At 47.3% G+C, this 18,863-nt stretch overlaps 2 protein-coding genes across 4 annotated transcripts; both read right to left on the minus strand.

The window, feature by feature from the left end:
• Nucleotides 1-1,128: 1,128 nt before the first annotated feature.
• LOC108710734 (probable E3 ubiquitin-protein ligase makorin-1) lies at nucleotides 1,129-16,086 on the minus strand. 3 transcript variants are annotated; one of them, XM_041585863.1, is made up of 8 exons: nucleotides 15,855-16,086; nucleotides 14,101-14,229; nucleotides 13,965-14,023; nucleotides 12,844-13,052; nucleotides 11,869-12,083; nucleotides 9,835-9,945; nucleotides 8,186-8,327; nucleotides 1,129-1,476 (listed from the first exon to the last, which is right to left on the minus strand). In XM_041585863.1, exons 1-8 carry the CDS (start codon nucleotides 15,974-15,976, stop codon nucleotides 1,267-1,269), a joined length of 1,197 nt encoding a protein of 398 aa, XP_041441797.1. In that variant the 5' UTR covers nucleotides 15,977-16,086; the 3' UTR covers nucleotides 1,129-1,266. The 3 variants fall into 3 exon arrangements, with proteins under 3 accessions (XP_041441797.1, XP_041441796.1, XP_041441795.1); XM_041585862.1 differs by having other exon boundaries at nucleotides 13,929-14,023; XM_041585861.1 differs by having other exon boundaries at nucleotides 13,821-14,023.
• Nucleotides 1,483-6,639, minus strand: LOC121401364. The gene is made up of 2 exons (XM_041585860.1): nucleotides 6,133-6,639; nucleotides 1,483-5,756 (listed from the first exon to the last, which is right to left on the minus strand). Exon 2 carries the CDS (start codon nucleotides 4,598-4,600, stop codon nucleotides 2,786-2,788), a length of 1,815 nt encoding a protein of 604 aa, XP_041441794.1. The 5' UTR covers nucleotides 4,601-5,756; nucleotides 6,133-6,639; the 3' UTR covers nucleotides 1,483-2,785.
• Nucleotides 16,087-18,863: the final 2,777 nt, after the last annotated feature.

Genomic DNA, 18,863 nt, shown 5'->3' on the forward strand with positions numbered 1-18,863 from the left:
AATTTTTTGATGTTACTTGTCCTTTAACTTGAAGGTGAACCACCCCTTTAAAGCAGAATACGATTTACACAACATGGGCCTCCCTCCCAGCCCATCCCCCAATACGGGCAACATCACAGTCAATATGTGGCCATTTTCATCAGTGCACAAACACATGTATGGCATTTATTATAATGAACACCTGAGTTTGCAATTTCAGCCGCCTGGTTGCTAGGGTCTAAATTACCGTAGCAACCATGCACCAATTTGTAAATGAACAGGAGACAGTCTGAATAGAAAGAGTAATAAAAAGTAGCAATAACGATACATTTGTAGCTTCAGGGTACACAGGCAGATTCGGGGAGATTAGTCGCCCGGCAACAAAATCGCCTCTTCTTCATGGGCGACAATCTCCTGAACTGACAGCTAGAATGTAAATTGCCAGCAGGATGGCACTCAGTCGCCCGAAGTTTCCTCGTGAGACAACTTCAGAAAACACAGCGGACCGAGTGCCATCCTGCCTGTGATTTACATTTTAGCCGCGGGAAGGAAGTTCGTGAGGTTAGTCGCCCGTATTTGTTGCTCCGCTCTTCTTCGGGGCGACTAATTTCCCTGAGGAGATTAGTCGCCCCTGAAGAAGAGCGGGGCGACTAATCCAGGCAACTAACTTCCCCGAATTTGCCTGTTGTGCCCTGACCTTCCAGAGCATTTGCTTCTTTTTTTTTTTTTTTTAAAGTGGTCTCCTGGTTAACAGGCCTTTTCATAACGTGTAACACTTTAAAGGGAAAGTAAAGGCCAAAGCAACTGAACTCTTACCCTCATCAGAACAGGCCGAATACTCACACCAACAAACTATGCCTGGTGCCATGGTCTCCCGGCGGCCATCTTTAATGACATCCCTTCCTCTCATGCGCTAGACTCCGCCCAGAATTGTCTATAGACGTCTATGAAGGGACAAAGGGCAAGGGGAATGTTCCAACTGCAAGAGCGGGGGGGATTTCAACACGGATCGATTGCTTTGGTCTGGCCGCAAATAAAATACAAATCTGCTGCTTTTTTTTTTTAACGTTAATTTGTTTTGTGCTGATTTTTGTTTTTTCAGTTTTATTAATTTTTTTTTTTTAATTATTGAAACAAACACACACGGGGGGGGGGGGTAAATAGACATGAGGATAAAAAGGATGAATACAACAGCACCTGGAATGGATAGGCCTGCCTCGGGGGCACTGCCCAACACCACAGGAAAAAGCTACTGTCCGACCGACAGTCCAACTCCTCTGACTGGCGCTACAAGTCCAAGTCATAAAAATCCTCCGAGTCGTCATGGAAGAAATCCCACTCGTCCTCCGAGTCCGTCAGCTCTTCGTCCGCCCCCGCAGCCAACAGCATGAGCAGCATCTCCCCCAGTTCAAACGTCACAACTTCGTCTTCCTCGTTCTCAAACGGGTCTCCTCCGTCTCGCTCATCAAACTCCCAAAATCGATTCCTGCGCTGGGACTGTGGGGCGAGAAAGGGAATTAAAGGGGAGACTTCTTTATACATTGTATCCTACACAGGAAGCTGGAGTTATAAAGGGGTTGTTCACCTTTAAGTTAACCGTTAGTATAGGGTTGCCACCGGGCCGGTATTTTACCGGCCTAGCCGGTAAAACACCTGCCAAGGCCGGGGCCGGTATTACAAATATACCGGGAATGTAGCTGTCGGTAAATTTGTAATACACCCAACAAAAGCCCGTGGCCTGCCCCCAAACTCACCTTTTTGGCAATCGCAGCGCCGAGGCGCCGCCCCCTTGATGTCACGATCCTCCCCAGCCAATCACACGCCGTGGCCCCGCCCCTTGATGTCTCGGCACGCCCCACCACCTCCCCCAGCCGGTGTAACTTTTATTAAAAGGTGGCAACCCCGATGTTCGTATGATATAGAGAGGGATATTCTAAGACAATTTGCAATTGGTTTTCATTTTTTATTATTTGTGGTTTTTGAGTTATTTAGCAGCTCTCCAGTTTTCAATTTAAGCCATTTGGGTTGCTAGGTTCCAGATTCCCCTAGCAACCATGCATTGATTTGAATAAGAGACTGGAATATGAATAGGCGAGGCCTGAATAGAAAGATAAGGAATAAAAAAAAAAAAAAAAAAAAAAAAAAAAAGGAGATTGGATAGAAAGATTTAATGATGAGTACACAGTCGCTTGGGGGGACACAGGAACAATGGGGTACAGTTTGCACCACTAGGAGGCAGGACACAATAACAAAACCAAACAAATTAGTCCCTCCTCCGCCTGCTATACCGCAGCTCCCAGGCAGAGCCAGACCAGTTTGTACCAAAGCACAGAACAGGAGGTTACCAATAAAGCCCTATGCAACTATATACAAGAAAAAGGTTGATTGCACTTAGCAACCATGTCTGAATAGACCAAGTGAAGGCCTCAACCAGGGAGGGAAGTCCTGAGTCCCACAAGCGCCTTTAAGGAGAAAAGGAAATTTTGTGTACTCCTCTCTTTCTCTAGTCTGCTTGGGGGACACAGGAACAATGGGGACATACCAAAGCTGTCGCCAAGGTATCAAAATGGTAGAAATTTCCAAAAGTATGGATGGAGGTTGCACAACTGTTCAGCTGAGCCCTTATTCTAAAAAGCCCAGGACGTACTCAGAGCCTTGAGTCTAGTTGGGGGGCTCAAACCCTGAGCTGTGTAAGCCCTCCGAATGGCCTGTTTTATCCAACGGGAAATAGTTGCCTTGGTGGCCGGAGGGCCCTGGCGGGGCCCAGAGGGAATGATGAACATGGAGTCCGATTTACGCACTTCTTCTACTCTGTGCAGGTAGTACTTGAGAGCCCGCACGTGGTCCAAGGAATGAAGGGCCACCTCCTTAGGATTGGAAGGAGAAGGACAGAAGGTTGGAATGGCTCTTGGTTCAAATGGAAGGAGGAAACCACATTAGGGAGGGAGGAAGGAATCGTGCAGAGAACGACCCTATCCTGATGGAATGTGAGGAAAGGAGATCTGCAAGATAGAGCAGACATCTCCCATACCTGGCGAGCTAATGCGATGGCATTCAGAAAGACTGTCTTCCAGGTAAGCCATTGAAGGGAAATAGAGGACAAGGGCTCGAAGTGGGGTCGTTGCAGGGATCGTAGAACAAGAGAGAGATCCCAAGTCGGCACTGGAGACCGGACAGGAGGCTTAACATGGGCCACCCCCTGTAGGAAAGTCTTGACATCGGAATGTAAGGCTAGGCGCCTCTGGAACAATATAGACATGTCCGAGATCTGGGACTTTAGGGATCCCAAGGATAGTCCGATGGATAGCCTCTCTTGTAAGAAGGCCAAGAGGTTGGCAATGGAAAGGCGGAGAAAGTCCACTCCATGGCACTGACACCACTGATGGTAAGTGGACCATACTCGGTGGTAAGTTTTGGCGGAAACGGGCTTACGAGCCGCCCTCATGCGGAGGATTATGGCATCCGAAAAACCTTTCTTCTTTATGATCACAGTCTCAAGAGCCACGCCGTCAATTAGAGGTTGGCTGGGCATGGGTGCCGAATTGGCCCCTGAGACAGAAGATCTGGAATGATGGGTAGAGTCCATGGGTGGTCTACGGATAGACTTACTAGATCCGAGAAGCACGTGCGACGAGGCCATCTGGGAGCAATGAGAATGAGAGTGGTGTGCTCCCTCTGCAGAGGAGGGAAGGCATAGGCGAGCTGGAAATTTCAGGTAGTGGTCAGGGCACCCGCTGCTATAGCCAGAGGGTCCCTGTATCGAGCGAAGAAGAGTGGCCGGGTTGCCATGAGGTCGACCTCTGGAGTTCCCCATCTTCGAGTGAGTTGGTGAAAAACGTCGTCCTTTAGAGACCACTCGCTTGGATCTACGGATTGTCTGCTGAGAAAGTCCGCCTCCCAATTGAGAAGCTGTGCTTGGTAGGTCTCTGCCCATCGAAAGATCAGTCCAACTTAGTTTAGTGCACTCCTGCTTCTTGTTCCGCCTTGGTGATTGACATATGCTACGGTTGTGGCATTGTCGGATTGGATTCTTACCGCCTGACCCGCTAGTTGTTGCCGTCAGTGGACTAAGGCTAGACAAATGGCTCGAATCTCCAAGAGGTTGATGTGGAGACGTTGCTCTGCTGGAGACCAGAGGCCCTGTGCTGAATGTCCCTCCAGGACTGCTGCCCAGCCCAATAGGCTTGCATCCGTAGAGAGGAGGCGCCACTGAGGATACCCGAGAGGTCTGCCCTTGGTCAGGTGACTGATGTGAGTCCACCAGTGGAGAGACGCTCTGGTCTTGTACGACAGGCGAATCTCTTGAAGTATGTATCTGCGTTTCCAGGCTGAGAGAATGTTCCATTGAAGCTCCCTGAGATGATGTTGAGCAAAGGGAACTGCTTCTATGGTTGACACCATGACTTAGTACCTTCATGCAGAATTTGGCGGTGTGTTTCGGTTTCGAGATCAGGGACCATAAGTGGTGACCCGTCCTTCTTGGGCAATACAACAGGTTGGAATAGTAGCCCTTGAATCTTTCCCCGGGTGGAACCGGTATGACGACATCTGTCCGTAGGAGCCTGTCGATTGCGTCTAGAAGTGCTCGGGCCTTGGAGGGTTCTTGAGGAAGCCTGGACATGAAGAAGCGGTGAGGTGGGGGGAGAAGAGAACTCTAAGTGAGTCACGACCTAGTGTACACAGGAGTCCTGAGTCAGAGTGATCCATGCATCACCTGGGCAGCATCGAGCGATGCCTCACATAGAAAGTCGTTGGCCTTCTTGATCTGCGATGCCATCTTGAAAAGTTCCTGACGTGGAACCCCAGAAAAGATTGCTCGGCCTAAGGCACCAGACCAAGATTGGACGGCCCTGCTCACCCTGGAGGCCAGAACAGGGGGCAAAGAAGTGCCAGTAGCGGAGATGAGGGAACGCAGAAGGCCCTCCATCTTTTTGTCCATTGTCCATGGAGTCCTTAAAAGAAGCTGCGTCAGGAACAGGTAATGCAGTGTTCTTGGAAAGGCATGAGACTGGGGCATCCACAGAAGGAGGAGGCCCACTTCTCAGTGACATCCGGTGGGAAGGGATATAGCTTGAGAAAACGCTGGTTCTGCTGGAAACGTCTTTCAGGCTTGTCCCACTCCTGCTGAATGATGTGATCAAGCTGGTCATGGGAGGGAAAACCAGGAGAAGACCTAGTCTGGCGTTTGAAGGGACCCGAGGAGGAACTAGAGCTATTTCCAGGTTCCTGTAGAGTGTAGGGTTTCTAGGACAGAGGAAATAAGGGAGTCAATGGCCTCAGAGGACAATTTAGGAGAGTCCTCCACCTCCTGATCAGAGCTGTGTGACAGTTCCCCATCGGAGAGAGCCTGTTCGTCTCCTGTGTAAAGGGGGGGGGGGAGAGGGAGCAATGGACTCCTCGTCGCTCTCTGCTGCAGACGGAGAGGGGGCCCTGCGCTTAGGCAGCTTGGGCTTGTCTAGGCAGGCTAGTAGCCTGTCTAAGGAATCGCCCAGCTTGGGAATGCCGGAGGCCAGTTGGGAAGCCCACTGAGGGGGGAGACTGAGATCCCAGAGGTCTCTGGCCTGGGCTGCCGGAGCCCCATGGGGGACTAAGCTTAACTGGGGGCTGGGCCCTGGAGTTTACGGAACAGACTCAGGTGGCTTGCACGTGGAGCACAAAGGTTCCTTGTTACCTAGCGGTAAAAGTTTGAGGCATTTGGCACAGGCTAAATACTTTACTGAAGCAGTAGTTGCCGTCCTTGGAAAAAGGTTGTCACTGGAACTCCCAGACATGGTGTGCTAAAAAAGGAAAGATCAATACGATTAGCAGAATAATTAGTAGCAAGATTATCCCCAGGAATGTTGGTTCTGCTTGCGAGCAGGGGTGTAACAGAGGCCTCCTAGTAAGCACTGTGTGTCTGCTGTAATGGTGTAAGCCAGGGACCCTTTAAGAAGTGACCCCAAAATGGCTGTGTGCAGCTTGTGGGAACAGCACTGAACCCTGTCTGCAGCAGTATGACTGGGGATGGGGCCCCTTCGGTGCATAGAGCAGCGCTGCTGAAGTTATCCCCAATGGCGTTTACCCAGGGCCTAATGGCAGGCAGTGTGGGGGCAAGGGGTCCGTCCGTGAGGCAACTTGCGGAGGCAAGCAGGGCTTCAGCACATTAGTGATTACCTGATGTCCCTGTACAGCTCTCACGCTTGTCTGCCGGCCAGTGAATTCGTACCCTAAGAAGGGAAGAATAATCTGCCTGGGTGGTCAGTGCAACGGCACAAAAAGACCCCAGAGACCTCCTGTTGGAGGTGGACAGAAAGGCAGAACACTCGGTGTTAATGCCCAGTCAGACCTCTGGTGAAATAAGTAAATAAATAAGTAATAAAGTAAATAAATAAGTAATAAATAAGGTGAAATAAATAAAAATAAATTCTAACTCCTGATAAGAGTTCTATGTCCCAACCTCCTGAGGACACAATGAGAACTGTCTGGCTCTGCGGTATAGCAGGAGGAGGAGGGACTCGTTTGTTTGGATTTGTTATGGTGTCCTGCCTCCTAGTGGTGCAAACTGTACCCACAAGCGACTAAGGAGAAAGGAACTATACATTTATAGTCTTACAGAGCATTTGTTTTTTTAAGATGGGGTCAGTGACCCCTTTTTGAAAGCTGGAAAGAGTCAAAAGAAAAAGTCAAATAACTATAAAAAAAAAAAAAACCATTTGAAAAGTTGCTTAGAATTGGTCGTCACAATTAAAAAAAAAAAAGTTACCTTAAAGGTGAACCACCCATTCAAGTTAACTCTTAGGGGCAGATTTATCAAAGTTCGAAAGACGAAGTTAAAAAAAAAAAAAAAACCTTCGAATTCAAAAAGAGTGTACTTAGATTCAAAGTTTTTTTTTTTTTTTTAAATGTCAATCCAACAAACTCCCCCATAAAGGTTGTAGGAGGTCCCCCATTGGCTAATACAGCACTTCGGCGGCGAATGGTCAAAGTTTTAAAGAGACGGTACTTCAAAAAAATTCGACCTTTTTTCAAATTCAAAGTATGACTATTCCTTAGTCGAAGTACACAAAAAATAGCTGGAAATTCTAAGTTTTTCACTTCGAAACTTCACCTCGACCCTTGATAAATCTGCCCCTTAGTATGTTCTAAAATGGTGAATTCTAAGCAACTTTTCAATTGGCCTTCATTTTTTCTTTTTAATAGTTTTTGACTACTTCTTCTGACTCTTTCCAGCTTTCAAATGGGGGTCACTGACCCCATCACTGACTTTTTATTCCTCATCTTTCTATTCAGGCCTCTCCTATTCATATTCCAGTCTCTTAATCATATCAATGCATGGTTGCTAGGGTGATTTAGACCCTAGCAACCAGATAGCTGAAATTGCAAACTGGAGAGCTGCCGAATAAAAATGAAATGACTCAAAAACCACAGATAATAAAGAATGAAAACCAATTGCAAATGGTCTCAGAATATCCCTCTCTACATCATACTAACAGTCAATTTAAAGGTGAACAACCATTTTAAATTAACTTTTAGGGGTAATTGTGTAATTAAAGACCCAATGTTGCCCAGGAGCAGTAACCCATAGCAACCAATCAGCAGGTGGCATTTACTGGTCATCTGTTGAAAAGCAAACAGCTCATTGGTTGCTATGGTTTACCTCTCCTGGGCAAACATAGTGCCTTTTATTACATATGGGGGTATATGCGATGCAGAGAGCCATATTCTGAGACATTTGTAATTAATTTTAATTTACTATTTGTATTACTTTGCTTTTTAATCAGCAGCTTTCATTTTTTTTATTAATTGTGGTTTTTGAGTTATTTAGCAGCTCTCCAGTTTGCAATATCAGACGTTGCTAGGGTCCAAATTACCCTAGCAACCATGCACTTATTTGAATATGAATAGGAGAGGCCTGAATAGGGAATAGAAGTAATAAAAAAGTAGCAATAACAATACATTTGTAGCCTTACAGAGCATTTGTTTTTCAGATGGGGTCAGTGACCCCCATTTGAAAGCTGGAAAGAGTCAGAAGAAGGCAAATAATTAAAAAAACTATAAAAAGAAAATTCAAACTGAAAAGACGCTTAGAATTAGCTATTCTAGAACATACTAAAGTCAACCAACATGCGAAGGAGGAATTTATACTGAATGTCACTTCCCATCATCCCCTGACAAGCCCAATCTGCTTTGGTCTGAGCCCAGTGGATTAAATTCCCAAGCCCCTTACCCGGTATCTGCTGGACATTCCGCTTTTTTGACGCGGCTGCGGCTCCTCGATTCGGCCGTCGGGGTAAGCGTGTTTATAAAAGCAATTGCCTCCGAATGGGCAGGTCCCGCGGCCTTCGTCGAAATATCGGCAGGATTTGTTGCTGCAAAATGTGGGAGAAGTGAGAGATAGTCGTGTGATGTGTCAATGGAACTCACATTATTAAGAAACATTAGAACCAATCATACGGCTGTAAATCAGCTGAAACTAAATGTACAGACACAGATGTGGCCAATACTAGAGTGCAACGCTCTTTATTCAGTGTGAGGAGTCTCAATGTCCACCCACAACCCAACTGTCAGAAGGAAACCCCGAAAACTAGATTCCTGCACCAGGCTGGGCACCCGCAAGGTGGTCGGGTTTTGGGCAGAAAGTGACCGATTGTACAAGTCTGCAGTTAGCGCTCTGGGTACCGGCTACGTTGCAGAATTGGTCCCTCCTGCCCATTTGTTTGCTGTAAGATTTCTTTCCTTATCCTTCAATAAAAAAGTTGGCTAAAAAAGCCGACGCCATTCCCGGGGGTGGGGGTAAAAAGCAGACGCCATTCCCGGGGGTGGGTAAAAGACACAACGCCACTTCCGGGGTAAAAGACACGACGCCACCTCCGGGGTAGAAAGACACGACGCCACCTCCGGGGTAGAAAGACACGACGCCACCTCCGGGGTAGAAAGACACGACGCCACCTCCGGGGTAGAAAGACACGACGCCACCATCCGGGTAGAAAGACACGACGCCACCTCCGGGGTAGAAAGACACGACGCCACCTCCGGGGTAGAAAGACACGACGCCACCTCCGGGGTAGAAAGACACGACGCCACCTCCGGGGTAGAAAGACACGACGCCACCTCCGGGGTAGAAAGACACGACGCCACCTCCGGGGTAGAAAGACACGACGCCACCTCCGGGGTAGAAAGACACGACGCCACCTCCGGGGTAGAAGACACGACGCCACCTCCGGGGTAGAAAGACACGACGCCACCTCCGGGGTAGAAAGACACGACGCCACCTCCGGGGTAGAAAGACACGACGCCACGTCCGGGGTAGAAAGACACGACGCCACGTCCGGGGTAGAAAGACACGACGCCACCTCCGGGGTAGAAAGACACGACGCCACGTCCGGGGTAGAAAGACACGACGCCACGTCCGGGGTAGAAAGACACGACGCCACGTCCGGGGTAGAAAGACACGACGCCACGTCCGGGGTAGAAAGACACGACGCCACGTCCGGGGTAGAAAGACACGACGCCACGTCCGGGGTAGAAAGACACGACGCCACGTCCGGGGTAGAAAGACACGACGCCACGTCCGGGGTAGAAAGACACGACGCCACGTCCGGGGTAGAAAGACACGACGCCACGTCCGGGGTAGAAAGACACGACGCCACGTCCGGGGTATAAAAACACGACGCCACCTCCGGGGTATAAAAAAAAAAAAAACGACGCCACGTCCGGGGTAAAAAAAAAAACTACATGACTTCTGGTTTTGAGGGCGCTGGGTGGAGTAGCGGGTCTGGGTAATGGGGCATAGTGGGTGGCGGGTCCCAGTTGGTTGGGGGCACAGGACTCTTCTACAAACAAACAAACAAACAAACACTCTGATTTGGGATTTACCTCATGGCCTCTTTGTACTTGTGAATGAGCTTGTGTTTCTCCTCCTTCTCCTCTACCCAATATTCACTGGGAATGATGAAGTTTGAAGTTATACGACATTCTGGGCAAGACCTTGAAAATGACATGGGGGGGGGGGGAAGCAGATAAAGAACAGTCCGTTTATTGAGATTTAAGATCGTTCAGAAGAAAAAAGTAATTTTTGCCCCGTTACCAGCCCCCACCTCAAACAAACGTCCATCTGAATCCGTCTGTAATCTGTCCATTTAATCTGAGTGAGTGAAACCTGAAGCAGCAGGAGGGCTGCAAGATCTCCATCGTTTACCAGGCAGCTCCCATTAGAGTACATAGAAATGCTCCTCTGAGTTCTGCCTCAGTTTCTCCAGGAAGCAGATACATTTTAGCAGATTTTTCTCTCTCACCACTGCCTGGTTGCCAGGGCAAATAGGTCCCCAGCAACCAGGCAACGGTGTCGATGAGAGACTGGAAGATCGGTAGGAGAGGCCTTGAACAAAACGATTAAAGGGATACGGTCATGGGTAAAGAAAAAAAAGAATTTCAAAACACTAGGGATGCACCGAATCCACTTTTTTGGATTCGGCCGAACCCCCGAATCCTTCACGAAAGATCGGCCGAATACCGAACCCTAATTTGCATATGCAAATTAGGGGTGGGAAGGGGAAAACATTTTTTACTTCCTTGTTTTCTGACAAAAAGTAACACAATTTCCCTCCCGCCCCTAATTTGCATATGCAAATTAGGATACAGATCGGCCAGGCAGAAGGATTCGGCCAAATCCGAATCCTGCTGAAAAAGGCCGAATCCCGAACCGAATCCTGGATTCGGTGCATCCCTACAAAACACACCAGTTAATAGTGCTACTCCAGCAGAATTCTGCACGGAAATCTGTTTCTCAAAAGAGCAAACTGATTTATTTATATTTAATTTTGAAATCTCCTAGCTGCCCCCAGTCATGTGACTTGTGCTCTGATAAACTTCAGTCACTCTTTACTGCTGTACTGCAAGTTGGAATCATATCACCCCCCCAGCTGCCTAAAAACTATGGATTCACCAAATCCACTATTTTGGATTTTGCAAAAGATTCGGCCCAATACTAAACCTTAATTTGCATATGAAAATTTTCTTCCTAGTTTTGTGACAAAGTAACGCTATTTCCATACCCGCCCCTAATTTGCATTTGGTTCGGCCGGGCAGAAGGATTCCGCCGAATCTGAATCCTGCTGAAAAAGGCCCAAACCCGAACCAAATCCTGGATTGGGTGCATCCTTAGCAGGATTCAGATGCGGCTGAATCATTTTGCCTGGCTGAACTGAATCCTAATTTTCATATGCAAATTAGGGGTGGGGAGGGAAACAGCAAGACTTTTTGTCACAAAACTAGGAGTAAAAAAATGTTTCCCCTTCCCACCCCTAATTTGTATATGCAAATTAGGATTCGGTTCGGTATTCTGACGAATATTTCGCTGATGATTCGGGGGTTAGGCCCAATCCAAAATAGTGTATTCGGTGTACTAACAACAGATCAATGGGAAGGTAACCAGATAGCAGCTCCCTAACACAAGATAACAGCTGCCTGGTAGATCTAAGAACAGCACTCAATAGTAATATCCAGGTCCCACTGAGACACATTCAATTACATTGAGGAGAAACAACAGCCTGCCAGAAAGCAGTTCCATCCTAAAGTGCTGGCTCTTTCTGAAATCACATGACCAGGCAAAATGACCTGAGATGCACCTACACACCAATATTACAACTAAATACACTTGCTGGTTCAGGAATGACATTTTATATTGTACAGTGAATTATTTGCAGTGTAAACAGTGTCATTTAGAAATAAAAACGACACCATAAAAATCACAACAGAATCCCTTTATGTGCTGCCGGGGTCAGTGACCCCCATTTGAAAGCTGGAAAGAGACAGAAGAGGAAGGCAAATGATTCCAAAAATGTTAAAATGAAGACCAATTGAAAAGAAAAGAAACGAGTGGATTCCCAAAGCTGCCCCTTTCCCACTCACTTTATGATCTTGCTCTCAAACTGTTTGGCGCTCCTCCACTTGCGGATACATTTCAGACAGTACGAGTGGCTGCAGTTGGACAAGATGCCGAATCTTCTCTCGCTGGGATTGGTCTTTTCGTACACCACTTCCATGCAGATCCCACACACGATGTCTTTACTCCGCTGGACGGCAAACGAGAGCTCCATGTCCTTCTCGTGAGCCTCAATACAAGACTAGGGCAGAGGAAGAAACAGAAAAGATGCATCAAATTCCAATGCTGCACATTGCAGTGTTCCTTTAAAGGTCACATGACTATGAATTTAACCAATTCCTACGGCGTGTGCTAGAAGGCAGCATACGTCCTTAAAGGGATGGTTAACTTTAAGTATGTTATATGGCCAATTCTAAGTAACTTCCAATTGGTCTTCCTTATTTATTGGTTATAGTTTTTAAATAATTTGCCTTTGTCTTCTGGCTCTTTCCAGTTTTCAAATGGGGGTCACTGACCCCATCTAAAAAAAAAAAAAAAAAAAAATAATAATGCTATGGTTATTGCTTATCTTTCTATTCAGGCCTCTCCTATTCTAATCTCTTATACAAATCAATGCATGGTTGCTAGGGGAATTTGGACCAGATGTCTGAAATTGCAAACTGGAGAGCTGCTGAATAAAAAGCTAAAGAACTAAAAAACATACAAAAAAAACAACAAATAATAAAGCATAACAACCAATTGCAAATTGTCTCAGAATATCCCTCTCTACATCATATGAACAGTTAAATTAAAAGATGAACAACCCCTTTATGGACAATGTGAAATTGACTTGGCTCCATACAATATGTATTTTAAGCACGGTCCTCAGAACCAGGTTGCGCCCCCCAGAGCAGAACCAGGTTGCGCCCCCCAGAGCAGAACCAGGTTGCGCCCCCCAGAGCAGAACCAGGTTGCGCCCCCCAGAGCAGAACCAGGTTGCGCCCTCAAACCTCAAGTCTCACCTTTATGTGCTGTGATCTCTGAGATGTGTCCACGGGATGGAGCACCTGAAGGCCACACATATCACATGGATCCCCGTGAAGATAGACGCAGTTTTCCCCATAGCGACACTCCCCCACGGCCGCGTACGGGCACAGTTGTTTTTTTAGCTCCGGGTCAGCAGGCTGCTCCCTGCCCTCGTCTGGTTTCACAGTTCCCTGAGCATCTGGGGCTGATGGGGGAGGGAAAGAAAATATAGTACCATTGTTTTATAATGGAAGAAGTCCCGGCACAATCAGTGAACTGAAAATGGAAAAACCAATTAAAGAGCAAACGGTTCATACAAACATGGACACGGACTCCTTTCCACATGCCCCTTTGTAAGACACATGCTTCCTTAAAGGATAAGTAAACCTTACAAATCAGCGAATGTAAAATTGATTTAGGGGACTATTCTAAGCACTTTTGTAATGTACATTCATTATTTATTCTTTTTAAATTCCAAGATATTAAGGGATACATGTACTGTGAATATGAATGAATTTTGTTACAACAGCGCCACCTGCTGGTCAGTTTCCCACCAGTCTGACCACCAAGTAGTCAAGGAAGTTGTCAGGAGAAAGAAAGAGGCTGATGTTCTTCTGCTTAGGAAAGATGTGAGAGAGGTTTCAAATTTTATTCCTAAGCAGAAGAACATCAGCCTCTTTCTTTCTCCTGACAACTTCCTTGACTACTTGCTGGTCAGACTGGTGGGAAACTGACCAGCAGGTGGCGCTGTTGGAACAAAATTCATTCATATTAACAGTACATGTTTCCCTTAATATCCTGGAATAAAAAGAAAACAAATAATGAATGTACATTGCAGAATTGCTTAGAACAGCCCCCTCATCAGTTTTACATTCACTTATTTTTAAGGTTTATTTATCCTTTAAAAAAATAAAAAATTAAAGTGACTTGGGGGTTGCCTGGCTGGCATGGTGCTCCCCGCCCAAGCAATTACCACGTCCACTGTAGAGTTGCCCCGGAACAAACTCCACGGCATTCACCCAGTCTTCAGCTTGTGGACCCCCAGATGCCAGCTCACTAGCTGCCAGTTCAGCTGCCTTACTGTTAATATTGCTGCTTGGTTCCAGGAGGGACTCACTCCGTGCAGTAGAGGTATCTCCGATGGGTTCTTCTTTAAGTGGCTTGGTGTGTTCGTACCTTGGAAAAGTGAAAGCAGAGATGAGACGGGAGAGAAGAGACAGAGGCAATTTGCAGCGCTCGGCCGTCTTCTTTACCTGCATCGGTCTCCGTACGCACAGCAGCCTCGCTGGAAATATCGGCAGATCATGGTGGATCGGCTGGTGGTGAGATCGTGCGAATAACGACAATTGATTCCTTCCTTGCAAACGCCGTGTATGAAATATCTGCAACATAAACACATTCTCAGATTAACGCCCGGCTGCACAGCCAATCAGATGAGCAAGCAGAATGATAGACAAAGCCAGCAGCCAATAGGACAGGAGTCTCACACTGTATTTCATTAAGAAGCCGGAATTATCTGATTCTAACACGTGACATGACGCAGGGCCCGGCGCCCTCAGATGCCTCTTTAATATCTTAAGTGGATCAGACCAACCCCGAGGAGGGGAGCGCTCACAGGAACTAAAGGAATACAATGAATGTGCCGCTGCCAAAAAGGAGTCATTTATTAGAAGACTGAGGTGACAGGGAATTGGGGACATCTCCAGACTCCCAACTGTTACTGACCAGCCACTGCCCCCAGCCAACTTGCCCAATACTTGCCCAATACTTGGTTCAACCTCCTTTAGCAAGTGCTCTCAATAAATCACTAAAGAATTAGCACATTTGCTGGAGTGTGTTGCATCTTACTTCTAACTTTGCGTGGAATATTGGAAGAGATTGATGCAGCAAGGTTTCAAGACAGAGCACCACGAGACAATTGCAACTATCACCCAATACTTACCCCCTGCTCCAACAATTACATTTTACCTGAACTAATAATTCCCCTGAAACTTCCCGGCCACATCCAAATGTCTCTCTCCCCAGTAAAACAAATACATCCGCCTGCCCCATCCAAACAAAACCCCAACCCACCTGCTCCAGTAGCAAAGAACCCTGCCCCACAGGACCCCCGACCCCCCCTTCCAGTCCTGCAGATCCCCGACCCCCAGTCAAAGTGAAAGTAAAAACGTTGTCATCTCAGCAGAATACGAATAGACAGTGAGACGAGACAACGGGGCTCCAGCCAGTACAGATCACAAAAAGTCACAGGATAAATACGGAAACATTATGAGCAATATATTGGCAGACATTGGATATAAACCTTTAGAATTCTGCAAATAAATTAACAGTAAATGAAGCAGAACCCCGAACCCCCCCTCTTCCAGTCCCAAGGAACCCCGACACCCCTCTTCCAGCCCCGGAAAACCCCGAACCCCCTCGTTTCAGTCCCAGGGAACCCCGACCCCCCGCATTCCAGTCCCAGGGAACCCCGACCCCCCTCTTTTCAGTGCCAGGGAACCCCGACCCTCCTGTTCCAGCCCCGGAAAACCCAGACCCCCTCATTCCAGTCCCACGGAACCCCGACCCCCCCCTCACAGAACCCCGACCCCCGTTCAAGCCCCGGAAAACCCCGACCCCCTCGTTCCAGTCCCACAGAACCCCGACCCCCCCTCACAGAACCCCGACCCCCCCTCAAAGAACCCCGACCCCCCTCACAGAACCCCGACCCCCCTCACAGAACCCCGACCCCCCGTTCCAGCCCCACAGAACCTCTCCCTGACCCAACACCATGAAAAAGCCGTGACCCGCTCAGCACCCTGGGCTTTATGACAGTACCCCAGTACCCCTGAACCCAGTGACAGATTTAGACAAGAGACACGGATATTGAGCGCTGTCCCTTTAATTAACCATTAAAGCTCCGCACACAACACAGAGCGGCACTACCTGATCACACACGCTTCACCCAATGGAGCCGCCGCTGTCACCTCCCTGTCACACACTGACCCTCCTCCCGGCTGACAAGTACCTGCAAGTGACGTGCCGAGTCCAGCCGCCCACGGGGGGATTATCTGGGAACGGGGACAGCGGGGCCTTCCCTGCCGCGGCTGCTGATGTGCGAGATGCAGGCGCCGCCGCTGCCTCCGCCATTCCTGTTGATTCCCCCCCTTATAAACAACACAGGAACTTCCGGGATCACATGCTTCCGGCGCGCTCGGGCGCCCGATTCCAAAACTTCCGGTAACCAAAGAAGGGAGGAGGCGTGGATTAACTTGGACGCGCCCATTTCAAAGTAATTGATTGGCTTTTTAACCAACAGAAGAGAAGTGGATCCTCAGCCTGAGATTCGCGTGGGAACTGGCGCTGCGGTCTCTCTGGTGCGGCCACTGAATGCGGTGATGTCATAGTAGCTCTGTCCAATAGCGGCTTTGCCTTCAGAGAATCTCATTCCAGTTCATTTATCAACAAACATTTCTTCATTATTGGCACTTCTTTATGTTTCCTCTAAATGCCATTGATTTTGTCTGTCCCTGTCTGGTGTTTATTTTCAGAAGTCACAACCAAAGGTGCAGAAACAGGAAAGGGACAGAGGGCAATAACAATCATATAAGCCTAGGTATTCCCTTGTACTAAGCACAATTCAGCAGGAACAGTCCCCCAAGTTTGCTCATAGTCTGTACAGAGAGATCCCATAAAACTATGGCAGCATAGGTATTCCCTGTACTAAGCACAATTCAGCAGGAACAGTCCCTAAGTTTGCTCATAGTCTGTACAGAGAGATCCCATAAAACTATGGCAGCATAGGTATTCCCTGTACTAAGCACAATTCAGCAGGAACAGTCCCTAAGTTTGCTCATAGTCTGTACAGAGAGATCCCATAAAACTATGGCAGCATAGGTATTCCCTGTACTAAGCACAATTCAGCAGGAACAGCCCCTACGTTTGCTCATAGTCTGTACAGAGAGATCCCATAAAACTATGGCAGTATAGGTATTCCCTGTACTAAGCACAATTTAGCAGGAACAGTCCCTAAGTTTGCTCATAGTCTGTACAGAGAGATCCCATAAAACTATGGCAGCATAGGTATCCCCTGTACTAAGCACAATTCAGGCAGGAACAGTCCCTAAGTTTGCTCATAGTCTGTACAGAGAGATCCCATAAAACTATGGCAGCATAGGTATTCCCTGTACTAAGCACAATTCAGCAGGAACAGTCCCTAAGTTTGCTCATAGTCTGTACAGAGAGATCCCATAAAACTATGGCAGCATAGGTATTCCCTGTACTAAGCACAATTCAGCAGGAACAGTCCCTAAGTTTGCTCATAGTCTGTACAGAGAGATCCCATAAAACTATGGCAGCATAGGTATTCCCTGTACTAAGCACAATTCAGCAGGAACAGCCCCTACGTTTGCTCATAGTCTGTACAGAGAGATCCCATAAAACTATGGCAGTATAGGTATTCCCTGTACTAAGCACAATTTAGCAGGAACAGTCCCTAAGTTTGCTCATAGTCTGTACAGAGAGATCCCATAAAACTATGGCAGCATAGGTATCCCCTGTACTAAGCACAATTCAGCAGGAACAGTCCCTAAGTTTGCTCATAGTCTGTACAGAGAGATCCCATAAAACTATGGCAGCATAGGTATTCCCTGTACTAAGCACAATTCAGCAGGAACAGTCCCCTAAGTTTGCTCATAGTCTGTACAGAGAGATCCCATAAAACTATGGCAGCATAGGTATTCCCTGTACTAAGCACAATTTAGCAGGAACAGTCCCTAAGTTTGCTCATAGTCTGTACAGAGAGATCCCATAAAACTATGGCAGCATAGGTATTCCCTGTACTAAGCACAATTCAGCAGGAACAGTCCCTAAGTTTGCTCATAGTCTGTACAGAGAGATCCCATAAAACATGGCAGCATAGGTATTCCCTGTACTAAGCACAATTCAGCAGGAACAGCCCCCTAAGTTTGCTCATAGTCTGTACAGAGAGATCCTATAAAACTATGGCAGCATAGGTATTCCCCTGACTGAGGAGGGGTTGGAACTCGCCCCTGGGTGATTGGGTGCTAATTTGGAGGGGATCACATGGTTTAAGGGAGAGTATTTATAGGGAATTACATGTCTGCCTGGAATTTATTTGAGTTTGGGAATAGGAGGAGACACATGGGGGAATCCCTGTTCCTCATCTTATCATCAGTAGAGGTACACACAGAATATTATTACCTGCCTCTCATTGGCCTAGAAAGAATTGGCCTATCAAGTGTAGCTAGGGTTGCCACCCTTTCTGGCCTTCCTATATATTTATAATTTTTCCTTATTAATAATATTGGGAACAGCCATAATTTTTACCGGCCAGGCTGGTAAAATACCGTCCAGGTGGCAACCCTAAGTGTAGCCATTTGGAGCCTTATGTCTGCATTAGGGGGACAGCCATGAAAGGGCTGATTTATATCAACTTAAGCCAAAGGGGCCTGTCATTTATTACTAACTTGCAGTATAATCACGGCTCCGCACACACTTCATAATCAGCAGGTTATTTATTATTATTTTCACCACACATCAACGTTTCACATCCTGATGAAGGGTGGTGAAAACCCCCCGAAACGTTGATGTGTGGTGAAAATAATAATAAATAACCTGCTGATTATGAAGTGTGTGCGGAGCCGTGATTATACTGCAATTTGTTGAGGGGCCTTGCCGGGCCTGCGGTGAACCAGCACCACCAGTGCAGGAAAGTGGAGAAGGTGAGGGTGCGGTAAATATAACACTGGACTTTGTATTTATTACTAACTTGCCTGTAAAAAGCTCCAACATATTCTGCAGCGCTGTACAACATTAGGGAGGATATAGGAGATACAGAGGACCCTGCTCATAGAAGAGACATTGATTGTATTTGTTGTGCATCGACTTGAATATCCACAGGGGATTCTGGGAGTTGTAGTTCAGTAGAAGCTAGCGTATGGAAGCTTTTCCAGCCCGGGTGTCAGATAACAGGATAGTACCCTTCCCCCACTTGCCCATATTAGGACCCAAACAG

Source organism: Xenopus laevis, chromosome 3L (assembly GCF_017654675.1).
Source record: "Xenopus laevis strain J_2021 chromosome 3L, Xenopus_laevis_v10.1, whole genome shotgun sequence".
NCBI lineage: Eukaryota > Metazoa > Chordata > Amphibia > Anura > Pipidae > Xenopus > Xenopus laevis.